Genomic DNA, 17,689 nt, shown 5'->3' with positions numbered 1-17,689 from the left:
TCCCTTTCTCTGTATCAGAAAAAAAATACACTCCCTTGCCCATATGTTGTCCTAGAGAGATGTTTTCCCAGTAAAAAGGAACATTTCCTTTCACAGTGAAAGAAAAGAAAATTTAAAAATTCTTCAGCCTGAACTTGGCAAAGAATTTCGCTGTCTAATGGTGCCACCACATGTTGCTTGCCGCAGTGATAGCTCTTCGGGGAGCCTGGTGCTGCCAGGTACTGCAAAATATGTTTTGGTATTAGAAATTATAAAGAAAAAATTAAATACGCAGCTCTTGGGGTTCTCACATTGCTTATGATTCATTTCCTGAAATATGTGAGTGACTGCATTTGGACTGGTTTTGCCCATGGCAGCATGTGAAGCTATTTTAAGAGGTTTTTCTACTCACTAGCCCACTGACGAAGCTGGGAAATTTGTTTGTTCATCATATATTTAAATATACTAGCATAAAATTGCCAGCCTAAGAGAATACTAGCATAAGATTAGCTCAGTTAAAATTAGGAGGGCCTTCAAAAATAAATGACAGTAGTCCCACTTGTTTTTTGGGCAGATTACCATCTAGTCATCATTAATAGTCACGTGCTTGCTTTTTTCCAAGACTTTGGCAAGCCCTGCAGAAATAGGAGAATAAAAATACCTTTCCAGTTTTCTACATTCCTCATCAATCCCCGTATAATTACAACAATGTTAAGAATTTAAGGAAATTATTCTAAAATAAGAGAATTAGTTTTGAATTTGATGAATCATGAACTGAATTACGTTGCTGTCTTCTGTATCTTTTTAATGTTTTTACAAGAGGGGTAGAAGTCACTTTAATTAAGATGCTGTAGTTTTATACAGACATTTATTTAAATAAGTGAATCAGGATACAGAAGAGGAATCTGTATTCCAGCATTTAGCTATGGCTTTTTTTCTGCACTGTTGCTATGGAGAAGCATATAAATATTTGTATCACAAACTAATTTTACTTCCCTTATAGATGGCATGGAAATACAGATAAAAATGGTAAAGTGGAGTTATTGTAGGTGGGTTTTATCATGCAGACTAATGTTTTGGAATGGATTCAGGCACAGACTAGCAGCAAAGGAAAGTTAGAAGGTGCTGTGTTAAAGCAATCTGACATCTTTGTGTTACAGGATAGAAATTGAATGGAAGTATCCACGTATTTGCAGCTTCCTCTTTTCCCACTTTTTTTGATAGCATTATTAGGTATTTGTGTTTCTAATAGCTCGTATGTGCTGGGCCATTTGTATGAAATCAAGTACAAGCACAAATGAAGGAACGTTAACCCAGAAGCACATGTCCATCCATCACTGGGTGGATGATATGGAAACTACACAGCTGCTTGGGAGTTGGAAGTTATTTCCTCATATGATCACTCACGTTTTTTCATGTCCAGCCTTCTTCTTGCCTTGTCTGCTAAGTTGCCTCGAAGGAGGCGGTCATGCTGGACACCGGCCTGCGGCCCCCTGAATTCCAGCAGTGCTGTGCATCTCCTTGCCTTTGCTCCTCACCCTGTGCTTTGGGCTGGTCTCCATCTAGTCTCCTTCCTTTGACTGTTCTCTCTCAGTCTTTTTCTTTGGGGACTTAAGTCACTGTAATTATTTCTTAGTATATCAGGGTGGTTTCCAGCCTTCCAGACGTTGCAAGACCCTTAGCTGGTAACCCAAGGTGATGTGTGAGAGACGCCTTTGGCACAGTTTAAACTCTGCTCTTATTGCCTCTGTAAATTCTGTACTATGAAACATCCTCTTTAACAAGAAGCTTCGAAGAGTGGCTCTGGTTTCTCTTACTCAGCAGATACTTTTGATACCTGGAATTGTTATTCTGGTTTCACATTGAGATCTCTCTGGTGACGTCCTAAGATAATGAAGACAAAACCGGTTAACAACAGGATTGGAAATAACACATATCACCATAGCAGTCTGCTACCTCTTTCTTATATCACAGGATATAAGGTTTTTGTTCAATTCAACAGCAAAAAAAAAAATCGGCAATACAGAAATACTGAATAACTGTTACAGCTTAACATTCGTGCAATGGGAAATTGGGCGCAGCATTGTGTCAGTAGTTAACTGACCTTTTAAGATCCCTTAAAAACGTAAATATTTAAGGCTAAATGACTTCTATCGTTTTTCTAAAAATTAGAAAACCCCTCTACAGTATTGAAGACTTCACAGTGAACTAAAATTTTACATCTGTAAAGAATGTACCTTAAAAATGTGCATACCACTTGGCCAGTAGGTAGATTCTCCCACTGACTAAGCAAATTGCATTCATGTCTTCAGAATGAATATCTACTATAACAAGGAATAATTAATAATGTTTTTTTAAATTCCCTTTGTGTCTGAGATGCTGATATCACAGTCCTTCATTGTGGTGAGCATTTTGCATATTTGAAGTTATCTCAAAGAACTATCCTGTATTTTAATGCATAAATAAATAAATAAATAAATCTGTGATTCAGAGATAAGCATTCTTAATTGCAGCCTGGTATCGATGCCTAGGACGAGAGGAAATGGCCTCAAGTTGCACCAAGGGAGGTTTAGATTGGGCATTAGGGAAAATTTCTTTCCTGGAAGAGTGGTCAGGCCTTGGAACAGGCTGCCCAGGGAAGTGGTTGAGTCACCATCCCTGGAAGTATTTAAAAGACGTGTGGATGAGGCCCTTAGGGACATGGTGTAGTGGGCATGGTGGTGTTGGGTTGACGGTTGGACTCGGTGATCTTAGAGGTCTTTTCCAACCTGTATGATTCTATGATTCTAAATGTAAGAGCGGATTTCCAGTGAAGCCCATCAGCTGTACCTGTCTCTGCTCACTGCCATTGTTTTTGGTAACAGCCAGTGCTGCCCAAGACGAGATAAAGCGACTGCCGGTTCCCCTGCGCGCAGGCGTGAGCAGCGATGGGGGTCGGGGGTTTCAGGAGCAGCGGTGGCGATGCCAGCCGGCCCAGCGCGCTGTCGTGAGCACGGTTATGGCCTGGGAGTGGCGGAAGACAGTTCCAGTACAACAATAATTGCCCCCGGCTTTTCATTTTGCGTTCTTACAGCAGTTGCCCCTGGTCATGAGTCTGAGGGAGAAGGCTTTTTTCTGTATCTGTTGGGCCCAGTAATTTTGGCTTAAGGCATTATTCATCACAAAAAGGATTAATTAACATACAAATTGCATCATCATTTGCTAAGTCTTTCGGTGGGAAAAGCAATACCTCTGTTAAAACTGTGTCATTTGTAAAAGTCAGGCATAAGAGTCTTGCGTTTTTGTTTTTAACTACTAAAGCTCGAGTTAATTTTTTTGTGTAGCTTTATTATTCAGTTGGATTCAGAAGCGTCCTGCTTTCAGATTTTGCTGGTTTGTGTCATTCGCAATGCTACCACTGCACTTAGTGTCCCTTTTCTTTTCTCCCTTCTCTCACAGCAAATGAAGCTCGCGGCTGAGTCACTGAAGGAGTAAACACGAAGGAACGAGGATGACTAAAGCAGTCACATGTGAATGCGGGCACTTCTTGAGCGTTTGTTTATGATGATGTGTAGCGCTCGGAGTGTGCACTCTACCATCTATTCAGTAGGTGGCACCTGCTTATATGATACTTGGTAAATATTCTTTGCCTGACACTGTAAAAAAAGATGTTTTTTTCCTGCTCTCTTTGTTTCTTATATGCAACTGTTTGTGAAGTTAACACCAAATAAAGTGCTCCAGCTTACGCTAGGTCTGGTTGAAATCTGCCAGACTCACCGTGCTTCAAGTGTTTGAAAACAGATCCTGTGAGTAAGCATCCAGAAGCTAACTAGAGTTTTCAACTGCAACTTTGTAAAAGAAAAAAAAAAAAAGGTAGACAAGTATTTAATTCACAGTGTACTGTCCCTTTGGGGTTATTGCCCCTTTTGTTCCTGTATTACAATAGCTAATCAATCCTGCATTATTTCAAGGACTTGCTTATTAGCTACTGTTTGCACATAGCAAATTAATTTAAATATTTTATACATTGCATAATGAAATACATGATATATGATCTGAGAAATAGTTGAACATAAATATTATAATGTATGTATTATATACTCCTGTGTGCTAGTTATCTAAATAAGCCCCGGCTAAAATCTTTTCAAAAGTTGGGTAAAAAGCATTCGGTAGGAAACAGATTGCTGATCAGTAATTTATGAAGTGTATTTATTTTTTAATTTACATTAGATTTCGGTATCACTTCCCTGGATCTTGAGCTGCAGTATTGTATGAATGGATCTTCTGGTTAAATGAACTGATAGTAACAGATCAATTAAACCTGATACTTGATATACCAGTACTCATGTATGTAGTGAATATCTGATTTTTTTTTTTTATTGCATTTCACAAGAAGGTAGTTTTCCTAATGTTTCATTGTTTTCTGACAGTAATAGGACCAAAATCTACAGTGTTTGCTCCTGTGACCTTGATACAGTTTATTTTCTCCTGCTGTGACCTTCATCTTTGGTAGATGTAACTTGCCTATATGTGATACTTGCTGGAATTCTGTTTGGAAAAATCTGCTGTTCCAATAATTAAGGTATTTGCCTACTTCGCACATTTCAGATTTCTGCCACAGGGCCCCAACAGCAGAGTAATATAACTAAGCCAAAATAATGTATTCTGTCTGGAATTTAAAATTAGCATTTCTCAAACTCTGCAAGCGTGACCCAGTAAGAAACGACTGTTCCCTTGGGAAGAGGAGCAAAACCGTGCTACAGCTGCTGTCTCTGTTCTTGCTTCTCCCACTGTGCGTCCCCCACGCTGCTGCTATTTCAGGGGTATCTCATGGGCTGCTGCTGTTTCACAGCCTGTTCCTGAAGCTGTTGCAGGGTTGTGGCTGCACAAGCTCTGCCCTGAGCAACCAGAGATCTCTGAGAGGAGTGCGTCTCCCTTCCTATAGCGCTGTAGAGATCCCAAAACCGAAGGCGGGGGCCAGCATGTTCTCCATGAAAGCTCCCCAGCTTTGCAGTTTCTTGCCCGCTTTGATCTGAAGTAGCTCACGTTGGTTCAAGTTTTACTCGTGCTGCCTAGTCACTGGCTTTGAGTGAACAGTTCAGGAGAAGAAAAATCTGAGGGATGGGTTCCTGGTGGGATATGTTCTTGTGAGCTTGTCACAGCCATTTGGAAGGGATTCTGCTGGTCTGCTAATTTGCGCTGGTTTATGAGTGTAAAGTTGGTGTGTTTTGCTGATGGCAACTGTATCAGGTGTCTGGAATAATTTTCTAAGATGGGTTAAAAAAGGAATCGAGTCGTGTCTCAACTGTGCTCATGTGAAAAAAATAAGTAGACTTCTGCAAAACTGACTTTGTGGTTGTGCTTGCGGGTCCTTTCATCCTCCTGTTTTCTGTAGACTAACAGGAAAATCTCTAGTAAGGTTTAATTACTCAGTGACATAAGTAACATGGCTGTTGCCCTTGCCTTGGGCAAATCCCTTCACTTCTGCTTAGTTTCCTTTCCTATAAATGGGGATAATACTGTTCTTTAGGTGATTCTCTACCTAAAGCTAGTATGTATGGAGGAATTACGACCTTCTATAGTGGAAGTGAGTGAGAAGTATGGGAATCCTTTGTTTTATAGGGGTTAGAGTTTGTTCTAGATACTGGGAGAACTCTTGTTTTAGCATCACAGGTGCTACACAGTCATGGCAGAGGGTGTTTCTGTCCTAAAGAGCACACACTTTAGCTGGCTGAGAAATGTTACCTGTATATTGCCAAGTAATATTTTGTCACTGAACTGAAATTTAGCTTCTGTCCCTCTCTATGCTGCTCTTCGTCCTTTTACTGGGGGAGGGGTGCTGTATTTCATACTGTTAGATATTGGTTTGATACTGGGTTTTGGTTTGTTTTTTGGTTTTTTTACATTCATGATGTCATCTATTTTCATTTCTCATTTGAGAGAAAAAATATTTCTGTCTATGCTTCTGAATGTTTTTGTATTGTTTTCTTTCTGCTATAGGTGCGTCTGTAAAAATTGTGGGATGCTAGGGATGAAACTTACTGACAAAAATCTGTTGTCAGATGAAAATATTAGAAAGAATAAATAAGATATTTACCAGTAACTGCCATTCACAAGTTGTGTAATCTGTATGTCTGTTCCTCGTCTGAATAACTGTGTCCCCGAGCCGCAGAGCTGACAGAAGAGGCCATTGGTCTGGTTTCCTCACCGTGCAATAGAGAAGGGCACAGGGGGCTACCGGGGACAGTGCACTGAAGGGAAAGGAAACAAAGCCACCTAGGTCAGAGGTGTCTGCTTCCCCGTGAGCGTCTTCCGTCTTCTCCCCTGGGGTCATGGAGCAGTTTGAGTACAGCCATAGCTGAAGCTGCAGCTCGGGCCCTTCAGGCAAATAGTGGTGGGTTCATGCAGGGGTTGTGGAAAGCGTGAATGGGCTCTGAGCCGCTGCCTTGGGACCGGGCACAGCCCAGCTTACGCTCTGCCTCTGCCCCCGCAACGGGCAGCGAGTCCGTCCCTGGAGGTTCATGGCACGGTCCGTTACCCAACTAGAGAGACCCGTACGCCTCACAGAGACGGTCTTGGCTCTGGAACTTCCAGGAGTGTGGGCAGACTTGGGTGTGCAGCGGTTCTTCCAATGCCTGAGTCCAGGAAATAAAGTAAGTTCATCTCTGGTCTCAAGCTTTAGGGAGAAACATAGGATGAGTCTGGAGGCATTTTGTTTGGGAAGACGAGTGTGCGGGAGTAACCTGTACCTATCCATAAGGCTTGAATTTTACATGTCTCCTCAGCAGCAGCAGCAGCAACCCAGAAAGCTGTTTTTAAGGAAAAGGGCAGTCATAAATAATTCACTGGTGATAAAAACGTTCTCTCACCAGGTACGTTGTGAGCCACAGGTCTAATTGCGTGCCCCAGAGGGATCTGCTGACTCAAGATCTCTTCCGTACTTGCCAGGTTGCAGCACCTCCCATGAGCTTAAGGACAGTAGAAGAGGAGAACACTGGAATCGTTACGTGAGGAAAGGTTCCTCTGTAAGCGGGCAAGCGGTCTGGGTATTTTAGCCTACCTGGATCTGAGGGAATCGGTCTCAGATCTCGTTCGGGAAGACTTGCACTGATGGAGAGTTTACTTCCTTACTCACATAAGCAAAGCCAGTGGGAACAATGCCCACTACCACCACCCGCTTTCTTCAGGGGAGCGCTCCCATGCCTCATCCAGGAGTTGGAGGGGTGAGTGCCAGCATCAGGCTGGAGCTGACAGCAGAGCCTGGTGACTCACCTGCCAGCCCTGAAGACTGATGCCCTTCGAGAGGAGGGATCTCTCTGCACCCTGCCGCTTGATATAAAACACAGACGGCATCTGTCATCACTGGTGTGACGAGGGTGATCCTGGGCATGGTGTAAGAGAGCCCAAAGCCCTTCCTGCCAGCTCCCAGGTCTGCAGCGCTGAGCAAACCTCTCCCAGGCCTTGGGCAAGCAAGCTGAGTGCGTGTGGCACACAAGCGCCCAGAGAAAAATAGATCCTTCCCTCCTGCCTCCCCCAGCCCTGTATTTCTCAAGAGAGAGTAGTGAGAGGGAAGAAAGAGGAAGATGTTACACAAGGGCTTGCTGAAATTAATTGCTAAGGAGTTCTGACGTGACACATCTGAGAGCCTAGTGAAGCCCTCAAAAAAAACCCCCGTGCTTTTCAAGTCCCCTGAAGAATCAAGTATATTTGCATTTTTCATATGATATAATTCTTCTACCATCTGGGAAAATAAATAGAGATCATCTCTTTTTTTCCCCTAGTATAATAGACTTTACTCTTGCCACTAATTCAGGTTTCTTGACTTCTAGAAGTTGATGTCATTTGTAATACACACAAATAGGCCAAACTGAGTCAACTTGTTGCAAGTAATTACAATTTTAAGCTCAAAAAAAAATAAAAAAGCCACAAAAAAAAAATAGCCACAAAAAAAAAACCAGCCTGTGCTTCGGCAAGGGAGCAGGCTAAAACAGCTATGCAGCCGTTGCTCCAGAGAAGGGCGATCGGGCTGTCCCTCGAAACACTGTACCTGTGTGACTTCGGTGAGGGAGCCCCGCTGGCTTCGGTCAGTAGGCAACTGAACAGGTGAGTCACTGTTACGCTTCCCCAAGTACAGTCACGTCAAGGTGCTATTACTCAAACACCTTTTACTGAAAGCAAGTCATCATCTGGACTTAGCGACAGAGAGATCTCTTCTGATTCATCCACATAAATTTAACACAGGGGAAAGGCTGTCAGGGTGGCTGGGTTGTCTCTAATGTTTGGGACATTCCAGTTTGTCCCTGTTCTCTGTTGCCAGCCATCCACACTGGGATTTCTCTGTAACTGGCTAGCACATTTCTTTATTTGCTAATGAAAAATTCATTAAAAAAAAATCTGACCTGCATGTACCAACTACTGAGATGTTATTGCTTGGCCTTGTTGTGTTAAAAAAGAGGCGGGCAGTACAAGCTTCGTTAGGCCTTTCCCCGCTGAGGCACGGTCACAGCCTCGTGAGTTCCTTGGCTGCTCCTTGCCTCCACCCCATTTTGCGATAACCAGCATTGGGAAGCTGGTCCCAGCTGCAAAAGCCTGTGGGTACAACTTCGCACAATTGTCAATCATAAAGCAATCATACGTTAATTGCATACAATTACATCACCTGTTAAGCGTGTGTGCCAAACACCCTGTGTACACGCCGTCTCTGGGTGAGTACAGTTCGTGTTTCACGAGCAGCCGCATCGCAGGCTGTGTGTTAACCTGCTGCAGAAGAGCAGGTTGTGCTGAACCGCTCCAACCACAGGTCACCAGCGACAGCTCCGCAGCCACACTGGTGACACGCGCACGACAGCAGAAACCACCCACGCGCAGGCAGCCTGTCCGTGCCGGTGGGGCAAAGCAGCAGAACATGTTCCAGAAGCACTGGCTAGCGCTGCTACCCCCCCAACCTGAACTGCTGCCCGCAGCACCCCGGGAGATACAGCCGTAAGCAGCACGGTAAGGCACAGCAGTTTGTACGTGACCACAGCGAGAGCACACGCCTGGATTTGCGCTTGGGCGTTCCAGTTGTTCCCTCCCTTCTTGTACCGACGTACTGAATTGTAGGCAGACTGCGCACAGCAGGTTTTCCAGCACCTGGCAGTCTACACAGCACAACGCGGGGCCCAGCTGTACAACGTACACGGTGAAGCAGCTGCAGGGAATCGGTGGGATTAACTCCTGGGGTCCTGTTACACAACAGCAGAAGCCACGCAGAGCACGCGCGCCAGCGGAGCTGTCTCTTGCACTGGGGCTTCACAGCTTTGTCTTAAGGCACCCATCGTTTGGTGCGCAGTACCGTGCTCCCCTACTCACTGCTGATGTGTATCGGTGCTCATGCTAACATGGGGTGGGTTTTTTTTTACTATTACCCATTTTATATTGCAGAGGGAATAGTACTGGGTTAGGTTTGGATTAAAAACATTCAATCCTTATTGGTGAAACTTAATTCACACACATCTTTGCAAGAAAAAAAAAAATACTAGTTTACACACCACCAATTTATACAACCAATCATTTCATCTAGCAAGAAAAACCTGAGGCAAGTCGAGGACCTTGCCCTCCCTGAGAGTTACAGCAGGGGCAGGCGAGGTTTCCCTCCCATGGCTGTAAGGGACACGCACGTGTGCCTGAGGTGAGACTCACCTGACTGACCCGGCACACGCGCAGCAAGTATTGTAACTGAGATTTTGAAACCCAGAGCTGCTGGGCACAAGCTGCCAGAAAGGCACCCGGTTTGCTAAGGCGGTAAGTTGGACAAGTTTGTCATCGATGTTCTCTAGCTGAACAGCAGCTTGTAAAGTTTACTAAGCTATTTAAATCTGAAGTTCTGCCTAAGAAACAGCAACCTCAACCTTTAAACAAAAAAGCTGTTTTAGCAGATGCCAACCGTGACAACTTTTAAGCCCAAATTAACAAATGATCTATGCAAGAGAATAACTGAAAGTTTGCAACCTGACATGCATCCACACACAGAGGCGCGTTTTTTCGAGGCAACCGAGCTTACGTTTCCACTGCTTTCTCTTTTCGCTCACGACTCCCTGTGAACTTGCTCAGCGTCGCTCAGCACGAGCTATTCGGTGTCCGCAGCAGCGAGAGCTCTCCCAGCCAGCCGGTCTCCGGGAGGCCTGACCTCTGACGCGCTGCAGCGTGGGGTCCGCGGCCAGGAGTTGTGCTGCCCTTGCACAGCAAACACCAGGAGCAACAAACTGCATTGACATGCAAATCATAGGTTATGCATCAATCAAGATATCACTTTTATTAACTGGATTTTCCATTTCTGTCGCACACCATGAATGTTTATACAATGAAAAAGCCAAACATCGCTGGAAGCAATAAGATCAGCTGATCTTTCTGTACCCTCTTAACACACACACACGGACTCTTTCTTGGTGAGAAATTTTTATATTTCTGTTCATTAATTCTACTTATTTATACTGCTACTCTTAAAATTCTGTGTCAAGATTGTCACATCTTAAATACAGATTAAGTTGCTAGAGGTACATTATTTTTTTATATATATTTATATACACACATACAGAAAAATACAAGACTAATTGTTTTTCCACAATATTTAATTTATACACTACTGTAACTATATGCAACTTTTAAAGACACGTTAAGGGGTACAAGAAACTGTTTACTTGCTCTAAATAGTTTGGTCCAATATTATCTTAATGTAGTGGTTATTCTCGCCCTTCCTTTTACGTGACAACATAATACGACATACACCACATGCACAGTCATTCACCTACCAACACGGGGATAAGGGACACCACTCAGACTGACATCTGTACACCCAAAGGTTCAACCAACCACGCACAACTCTAAGGCTATGATACAACTATGCAGCATAAATGGTCAACACTGCCGTTCTAAAGTGAGCACCATATATACAGTTGTATATAAAAACATTGGAAACAAAATACACCTGGGGTTAGTTAAAAGGTGCCATTCCAAGGCTGTACATAATATCAGGAAAGAGTATTTACAATACTTGGAAAAAAGCTGCAACAAATAAGTTTATTGCCAATGCCCTTTATAAACTCATCTCCTACTCAGATGTTACGCTCACTGTCTGTGAACCACACATCTCATTTCTGGCCCTTGGTAAGATCCCTGCTCAAAAACGTCAAGCAAATATGTTCTATGGCTTCACCCACACATCTATTCTTGTAGCTTTTGATTTATAAATATCACGCTGACTAAACTGCAACTAGAGTTTAAAACTTAAAGAAGTAAAACACTTATCCTTTGCCTTGCTTAGGAAGCAGAATGTGAAATCCCTGGCTAGGCTAGCCAGCGGGAATTCCCCATGCAATGTAGACTCTCTTAGTAAAGTCTTTTACTAATCAAGAAGAGCTGTCATGAGCTGTAGAAATTACGACCAAGCGTAACGCCGTTCTTTGGTGCTCTGCTCATCCTGCGGTGGACGTGAAATGCGTTGCATTTGACCATTCCGCAAGTGTTGCGAGATGCTCAACAGTGTAAACTCCTCTCAGACATCCAATGTCTGCCCAGGGCACTGCTACATACTACCACCAGTTTCACTAGCATTGCTTAGAAGACCCAGTGCACAGCATGAAAAAATAAAACATTCTTGCCCTTCCCAAAACTAGCAATCTGCAATATATTTTATTCTAGGTAATAAAATTCCACAAAGTTAATTCATCTGGTCAAAAGTATCCTTTTGTACAGAAATACTCTAAATCAAGACCTTGCCGTGGCAATGGGAAACCCGACAGAAAGGCTAAGAGCTGTAAAATAAATACTTTCCTATAGGCTACTTTAAACTGACTTTATGAAAAAGCATGATTACTGAGGGAAAATAAGTAGTGTACATGTGGGGAACAGCAGTATTTTAAGTCTTAAAAAGAGTAATAATGAGAAAAATGTAAATGACAATAACAATTTCAATTTGAATCCAATTACCTAAAGGTTTTCCATCCCTTATTGCCTTTTGAAATCTCAGGGAGGGGAGGAGAGGATAGGGGAGAAGGATTACAAGGTAAAAACCTAAAATATTAAGTGTCATGATATACTAATAACAAAAGTAATTCATACAAATACTTTATTTTCAGTTAGCATGTAAAAACTCAGAAGTAGACTTAATAATTTACCTTTGTTATATTAAAAAAGAAGATTGTCTGCTTGTAATATTAACATATTTCTATGGGAGAAAGCTGCCTTACAAATCTACTTGCCTTTTTTTTTTTTTTTAAAAGAAAACTGCCTCTAGCAAAACAAGATCTTTTCAGTTTGATTTTTGAGCCACAACTTTATCCATATCATAGCTTAAGACAAATAGGTGTGGGTTTAAAATCATATTTCAAGATCACTAATTTTCAGTGCATCTTTGCTTTGTACAAGCCTTGGAACATCTGAAAGCTCCCTGAAGAGTTTTCAGCATCAAAACATTATTGCTTTGGTTCTGTTTCAGACACATAGAAGTATGCCACATATCACATATTTTAGTTATCACAGAAGGTCAGAACAAGAATTAACATTTCACAAGCAAACAAAAGCTTCTCTCTCTAGTTTAAGTGCAGAACATGAAACTTCTAAGTGCTCCATTTACATTAGGATCCAGATATTTATTTTAATTTAATCCAGATCTTCCATAGTAAAATTATAAATGTAAAAAGTACACAATAAAATATCCTGTTTTGTTGAAAAAGAAAAACATCCCGGCTAGCAGCATGCAAAGACCATGCATTGTCATACCATCAAGCAAACACAAAATTAAAGTGTAATAAATAACTGCTCAAAGCCCACTTAAAAATCTTAAGACAACAAAAGGGGGTCCGGTGACAAGGTGTTCACAGCTCTGAACAGGAAGAATGATGCTGTCAAGTAGATCGAGCTATTGAAGTCAGGTCATTGTCAAATGACATGACAACAACTGGTTTGACTGGAGGTACACAGCAGCCCCTCCTTTGGGTTCCGCTGAATATTCACAGATATCGTCTTTTCACAGAGAGGTAGTTGTAGCACATTGTTTTTCAAGTTCCTGTTCTTTATCCGTTCCAATTCGTTTGCTGTGTCTGACATTTGGTCAGAAAAAAATTTTAGCTTGCCCAGCGACGGAGCCTGGTTTGCGCTTCCGCTGGAACTTATACACATTTTCCATGTTGATTTCTCCTGCACTTTTACACTGGAAAAGGACAGATTGTTTTGAGGATCAATAATGTATTTAGTGCTGCCATGAATCTGTGAACCTAAGCAAAGGCTCATTAACTTCAGGCTTTCAACCAGTTCCCCTGCACTTCTAGACGATAGCTGCATTGAGTTTCCAGATCCAGCGCACCTACGAGTGGAACCTGAAGTGTTGTTGGTGCTACCACTGGAGCTACCGGAGGGACTCCCCCCACCTTTGTTGTTATCACCTGGGCTCGTTTTGTCTACCCCTCCATTGCCATTACTTGGTTTGCTTTGTCCACCACCATCTCCTTGGCTGCCAGGTGGCCCTTCGCTACTATCTCGTCTATGCCAGGAGTAAGTAAACCCACTATCTTTGTCTAGGCGTCTCCTGCTTTCTGAGTCGTCATCGCTTGTTTCTGAGCTACTGCAGCTAGAGCCCCGTCCCTGGCTTTTCCTCCTGTGATAGCGTTTATGTACTGTGCTAGGTGAAGCAATATTCATTTTTAACCTGCTGAGCTTTGGGGGTAAGTTCTCGTCCATGTCAAACTCGTCATCTGACTCGCCCTCCTCAAAGATTTGATTGAGGACTGGTGCACTCTTTCTCGAAGTAAGACGATTTGTCACTGAAGGCTTACGGCGCAGAACAACTTGAGTAGAAAGAGAAATAGGTTTCTTATCTTCTTCATCCTCCTCTTCATCTTCTTCTACTCTAAACAAGCACTTCCGGCCACTCGTAGTGGGTTTTAGGCTCACTGATGGGACTGCTGAAAGTGCTGGTCCAGCTAATTCAGGGATATCTTCTTTCTTTGCTGAATCGCCAAGGGCCTTGCTTCTGTGGCCGTTGAGAACATTCTCAGCCGTGCGAGCTGGTGACTGAGGAACAGTTGCATGGGAGAGAGGAGAAGCTGTAAGGTCATCCTCCAGATCTTGGGGTACGTCGATTTTTGTTGGCCATGATTGCCTACATTAAGAATTACAAAGGATAAAAGAAAAGTTAGATCATGGCGAGCATTTCAGAACATGAGAGAAAATGTAAGATCTGCACAAGAGAAGCACAAGTACTGCCACACAAACTGGCCTGCTGAGTGGCATGTTTGTAAATAACAGTACTGAGTAACTGAGGAAAAGGAAACATCCTCAGAGAATGTGCATTCCTTTAGAAATGCTGTTATTTGAAAGGAACATCAAATATACAAAAGTATAGTTTAGAAATTATGTTGCTTACCGTCAAATGAAATCTTAAGATTTCACTGCTCTCAGAAAATGAATTAAGCAATAAAAAAACTTTAAATAACTGTGTCTCAAAGAAAATAATCTGAAGTAGGTATAGAACCACTGGTACCTAGAGGAAGATACGAGCCAATTCAAGCACAACTTAAGTATTTCAAACTACTTTTAATCTGAAGCTTCTGTTATTTTTTCCCCAGTATTCTTAATATAAAAATTAGCTTAGAATTAACATGAGTGAGACTGAAAATTGAGTCAGAAGAAACATTCTCTCATTTTCAGTAAGTCTCATTCAGACCAAGCTCTATTCTACAAAATCCCCTTTAATTTAAACACACATGAATTGAGATCATATATTTATTTGATCTTAGCTGAGCAACTGGAATAATACAGCTGCATGAGTTCAGGACTCAAGCTGCTTAAGAATATGACACTTAAATAAATTGTAAATCAAAGTTCAAAATGTATGACTGTGTACTAGCATTAACTCACATCAAAATGAAAGTAACACTCGAGTGTAAATCAGTTTTACAGTTAGCAGCTGATGTCTTATGTCCAGTATTTAAGCTAGTATCTAATGATTTGTATTTTACTTTAAATCCTGAAATATATTGTAATTTTCCCATAATGCACACAGAATCAATTAAGAACAAAGACTATCAGTCTTTCCTCTCTCGGTATTTTGAATGCCTAATCCAAAAGACCACCACCTACAGACCAACATTTAACACTGAATAATTCTTCAGTTCCTTCACTCAGCATAAGCCCCACATTTCTTGTGGAGACCAAGAAATTTTTTCTAACCTCTCAAAGTAAGAGTTATCTTTAAGTCAAAGAAGTTTGCCAATCCCTTAACTTTACATAACTAAAATACTCTAGCATACTGCATGAAAAGCTGTATTAGAGACTTCTGTTCACATATGGATACCACATTACAAGACATTCCCAACCATATTTTGGGTCTGCCAAAAGAAAGGGCTGCATGACTTTGTAGCCCAGTTTAGAAGCAAGGTGTGGGAGGAAAGCAGGAGAGGAAGCAGAGAACGTTTCACAGCAAGTGGGACCCCAGATATCTGCTTCGACAGCCTGCATACAAAGACGGAAGGATCATACCAACTTCCTGATCTCTGCTGTGTTAAGAGGTCAAGCTGAAGAAACAAGGAAAGCTCAGACGCCTCTTTGATACTCTTATTCTAAACATGTTCTTTTTAAATGTTTAAAGTTAATGGAAGCACTTGCAATAGGACTGCATTTACTCAAGGGTCCCTGTGTAATGGCTGGACAGAAAAGGATCCTGAAGTGTGAGATGCCTCTCTACACAGGTAACAATTGACCACTATCTTCCCAACTGTATGAACTTTGAAGAAAAGTATTAAAGCCAACATTAAACTCATCAAGCCTAAGTGCAGACTTTGTTTTGAAGTGCTAGCTTCAGTTTTGCTTAACAAACCAGCGATACAAAAATCCACCAGGATCCTCTAACAGTAGGACCCGGATGCCAACACACCCGTGTGAGCCTGTGTAGTCCATTCCCGTCTTGTTGGGCACTGGGAGCTGCTGGTGCCCTCCCACCAGCTTCCCTCCAGTGAGCAGCTCTGCCTGAGGGAGGCCACACAACCAGCAGCTCTGACCCAAGCTGTCCAGACAAGAAGTGGCGCCTAGGCTGTGGTCCTCCTTGGTTTGACACTGGCATCCTCCCTTAGGCCCCAGCTGACTCCAGAAACACTGGGAACCACTGACCTAGTTTCCTGATGACTTGTGCTATGCTGGGTATTTTAAACACAAACAACTGTCAGTGATTAACAAGTAGGACTTAAAGAAATTAGAAACATAACTACAAAAGTGACAGAAAATGAAGACCTAAACGTTTCAAGAATTTACCGTCCTTTAAGAACAGACTGGTTTGTCAGCAAAAAAAGGAAGAGAGTTCTGTGGCTGTCACAATAAAGGGTAAATATAGTATCTAACAGTACTGTAGTTTCCAGGCAATAAACCTCCTCACTAAGTATGTTTATCTCTCATAGCAGCCCATATTTGCCTCCCTTCCCTTCCCCCCCTCCCCTTATTCCCAGTAGGCCTGAGGGGAGAGTGGGACAGAAGGGAAGTTCCAGGTTGCAAGTAAGTTAAATTTTTTTTTTTAAATCTTTTGAAGTCTCAAAATCAAAGTAATGCGCTACTTTGTTGTCTTTTCCATGAGGTCACTCTATATAAACACTTTGAATTTAGAACCATCATGAAGGAATAGCTACCTGGGACCATTAAGGACAAGAGTTTGAGTTTACGCAGATGTCCTTGTCATGAAAAGAAAATTCATACTCATAAGGCAGGCTTCAACTGTGCCATTCAACTTTACAAATTCATACCAAGATTTAGATTCGATGAACTTGTTTGTTCCAGTTTCTCATATAACTGGAGCAGCTCTTCTACTGAAACAGTGACACTGATGCAGAGAAAAAACCAAAACAATTTAAAAGCAGACTTTGTAGTTTTAGAATTTTCATTTGAAGGTAAACTCAAAGTTTTCCTGTAATTTGTTTTATAACTAATACTTAGTATTAGACATATTTGGTGCTCTGCTTGGATTTCTTTTTTAAAATAAATTGACATTAAATAAGAGGATGATCCATTAAGAGAGAACTGCAGAGTGAAAGTTACAGTATTACCCTTGAAGAGAGGTAAGCTCTGTAACACCAAGCTCCAGACCATTTAGGTTTGTAGGCAACCCTTAGTTGCCCGCAACAATAATTCTTCTAAAGCACTTGTAACTATGCAACATAAGATAAAATTTCCTACATAAGTGACCACTGAGTGAATGACCTTTTAAGTGCAGCAACAAAATTTCAGCCTAGTATGCAACACAGAGTGCAATCTCATCTGGAGATGACAAAGATGTTGAGAACCACTGTAAGGTTCAGAGAGAAACAACTCATTATTCGGTAGATGGAGTGGTATTCGGAAGAGACTCCTCTAAAAGCCTCCAAAATCTCAGCCTAAATCCAAGGTAACAATCAAAGGAGGTGATGTATCTTTAACCTATTTTCCAAAGTGCGTGCCCTTAATTTTTAAGTGTCCTTTTTTTCCTAGATTGAACTTGAGGTGGTAGTACCTTACTTTTATCAGTCAGGCCAAGGAAAATATGGATATGCACCAGAAGGACACCAGAGCATTTATGTCCCTATTATTATTCCTATTAAATGATTTCACATGCAACTTTGCATGAAAGTTGCACAAAGAAACCTTTGGAATGAACAAGCTATTTTTTCTTCTTCTCCAAATCCTACTGATAGATTAACAATACTGAATATAGACAGCAACTCTAAACATCAGC

General features: G+C 41.9%; 2 protein-coding genes across 6 annotated transcripts in view; one reads left to right on the top strand and one right to left on the bottom strand.

The window, feature by feature from the left end:
* Positions 1-3,745, top strand: part of ANO10 (anoctamin 10) — a 126,140-nt gene extending 122,395 nt beyond the window's left edge. For all 3 annotated transcript variants that reach the window (XR_012672611.1, XM_075143345.1, XM_075143344.1), the window contains one exon: positions 3,418-3,745. Coding sequence is in view for 2 of the 3 variants with exons in the window: in XM_075143345.1 (XP_074999446.1) it covers positions 3,418-3,453 (36 nt within the window). In the remaining variant the exon portion in view is untranslated. The remainder of the gene's footprint in view (positions 1-3,417) is intronic.
* A 1,181-nt stretch (positions 3,746-4,926) lies between these two features.
* SNRK (SNF related kinase) overlaps positions 4,927-17,689 on the bottom strand; it is a 51,254-nt gene continuing 38,491 nt past the window's right edge. For 2 of the 3 annotated variants that reach the window (XM_075143342.1, XM_075143343.1), the window contains exon 7: positions 4,927-14,095. In XM_075143342.1, the coding sequence (XP_074999443.1) occupies positions 12,877-14,095 (1,219 nt within the window). In that variant the 3' untranslated portion in view covers positions 4,927-12,876. The remainder of the gene's footprint in view (positions 14,096-17,689) is intronic. The other variant, XR_012672610.1, reaches the window with a different exon arrangement.

This window comes from Calonectris borealis, chromosome 2, assembly GCF_964195595.1.
Source record: "Calonectris borealis chromosome 2, bCalBor7.hap1.2, whole genome shotgun sequence".
In the NCBI taxonomy this organism is placed as follows: domain Eukaryota; kingdom Metazoa; phylum Chordata; class Aves; order Procellariiformes; family Procellariidae; genus Calonectris; species Calonectris borealis.
This window is presented reverse-complemented; position numbering and strand designations above follow the sequence as displayed.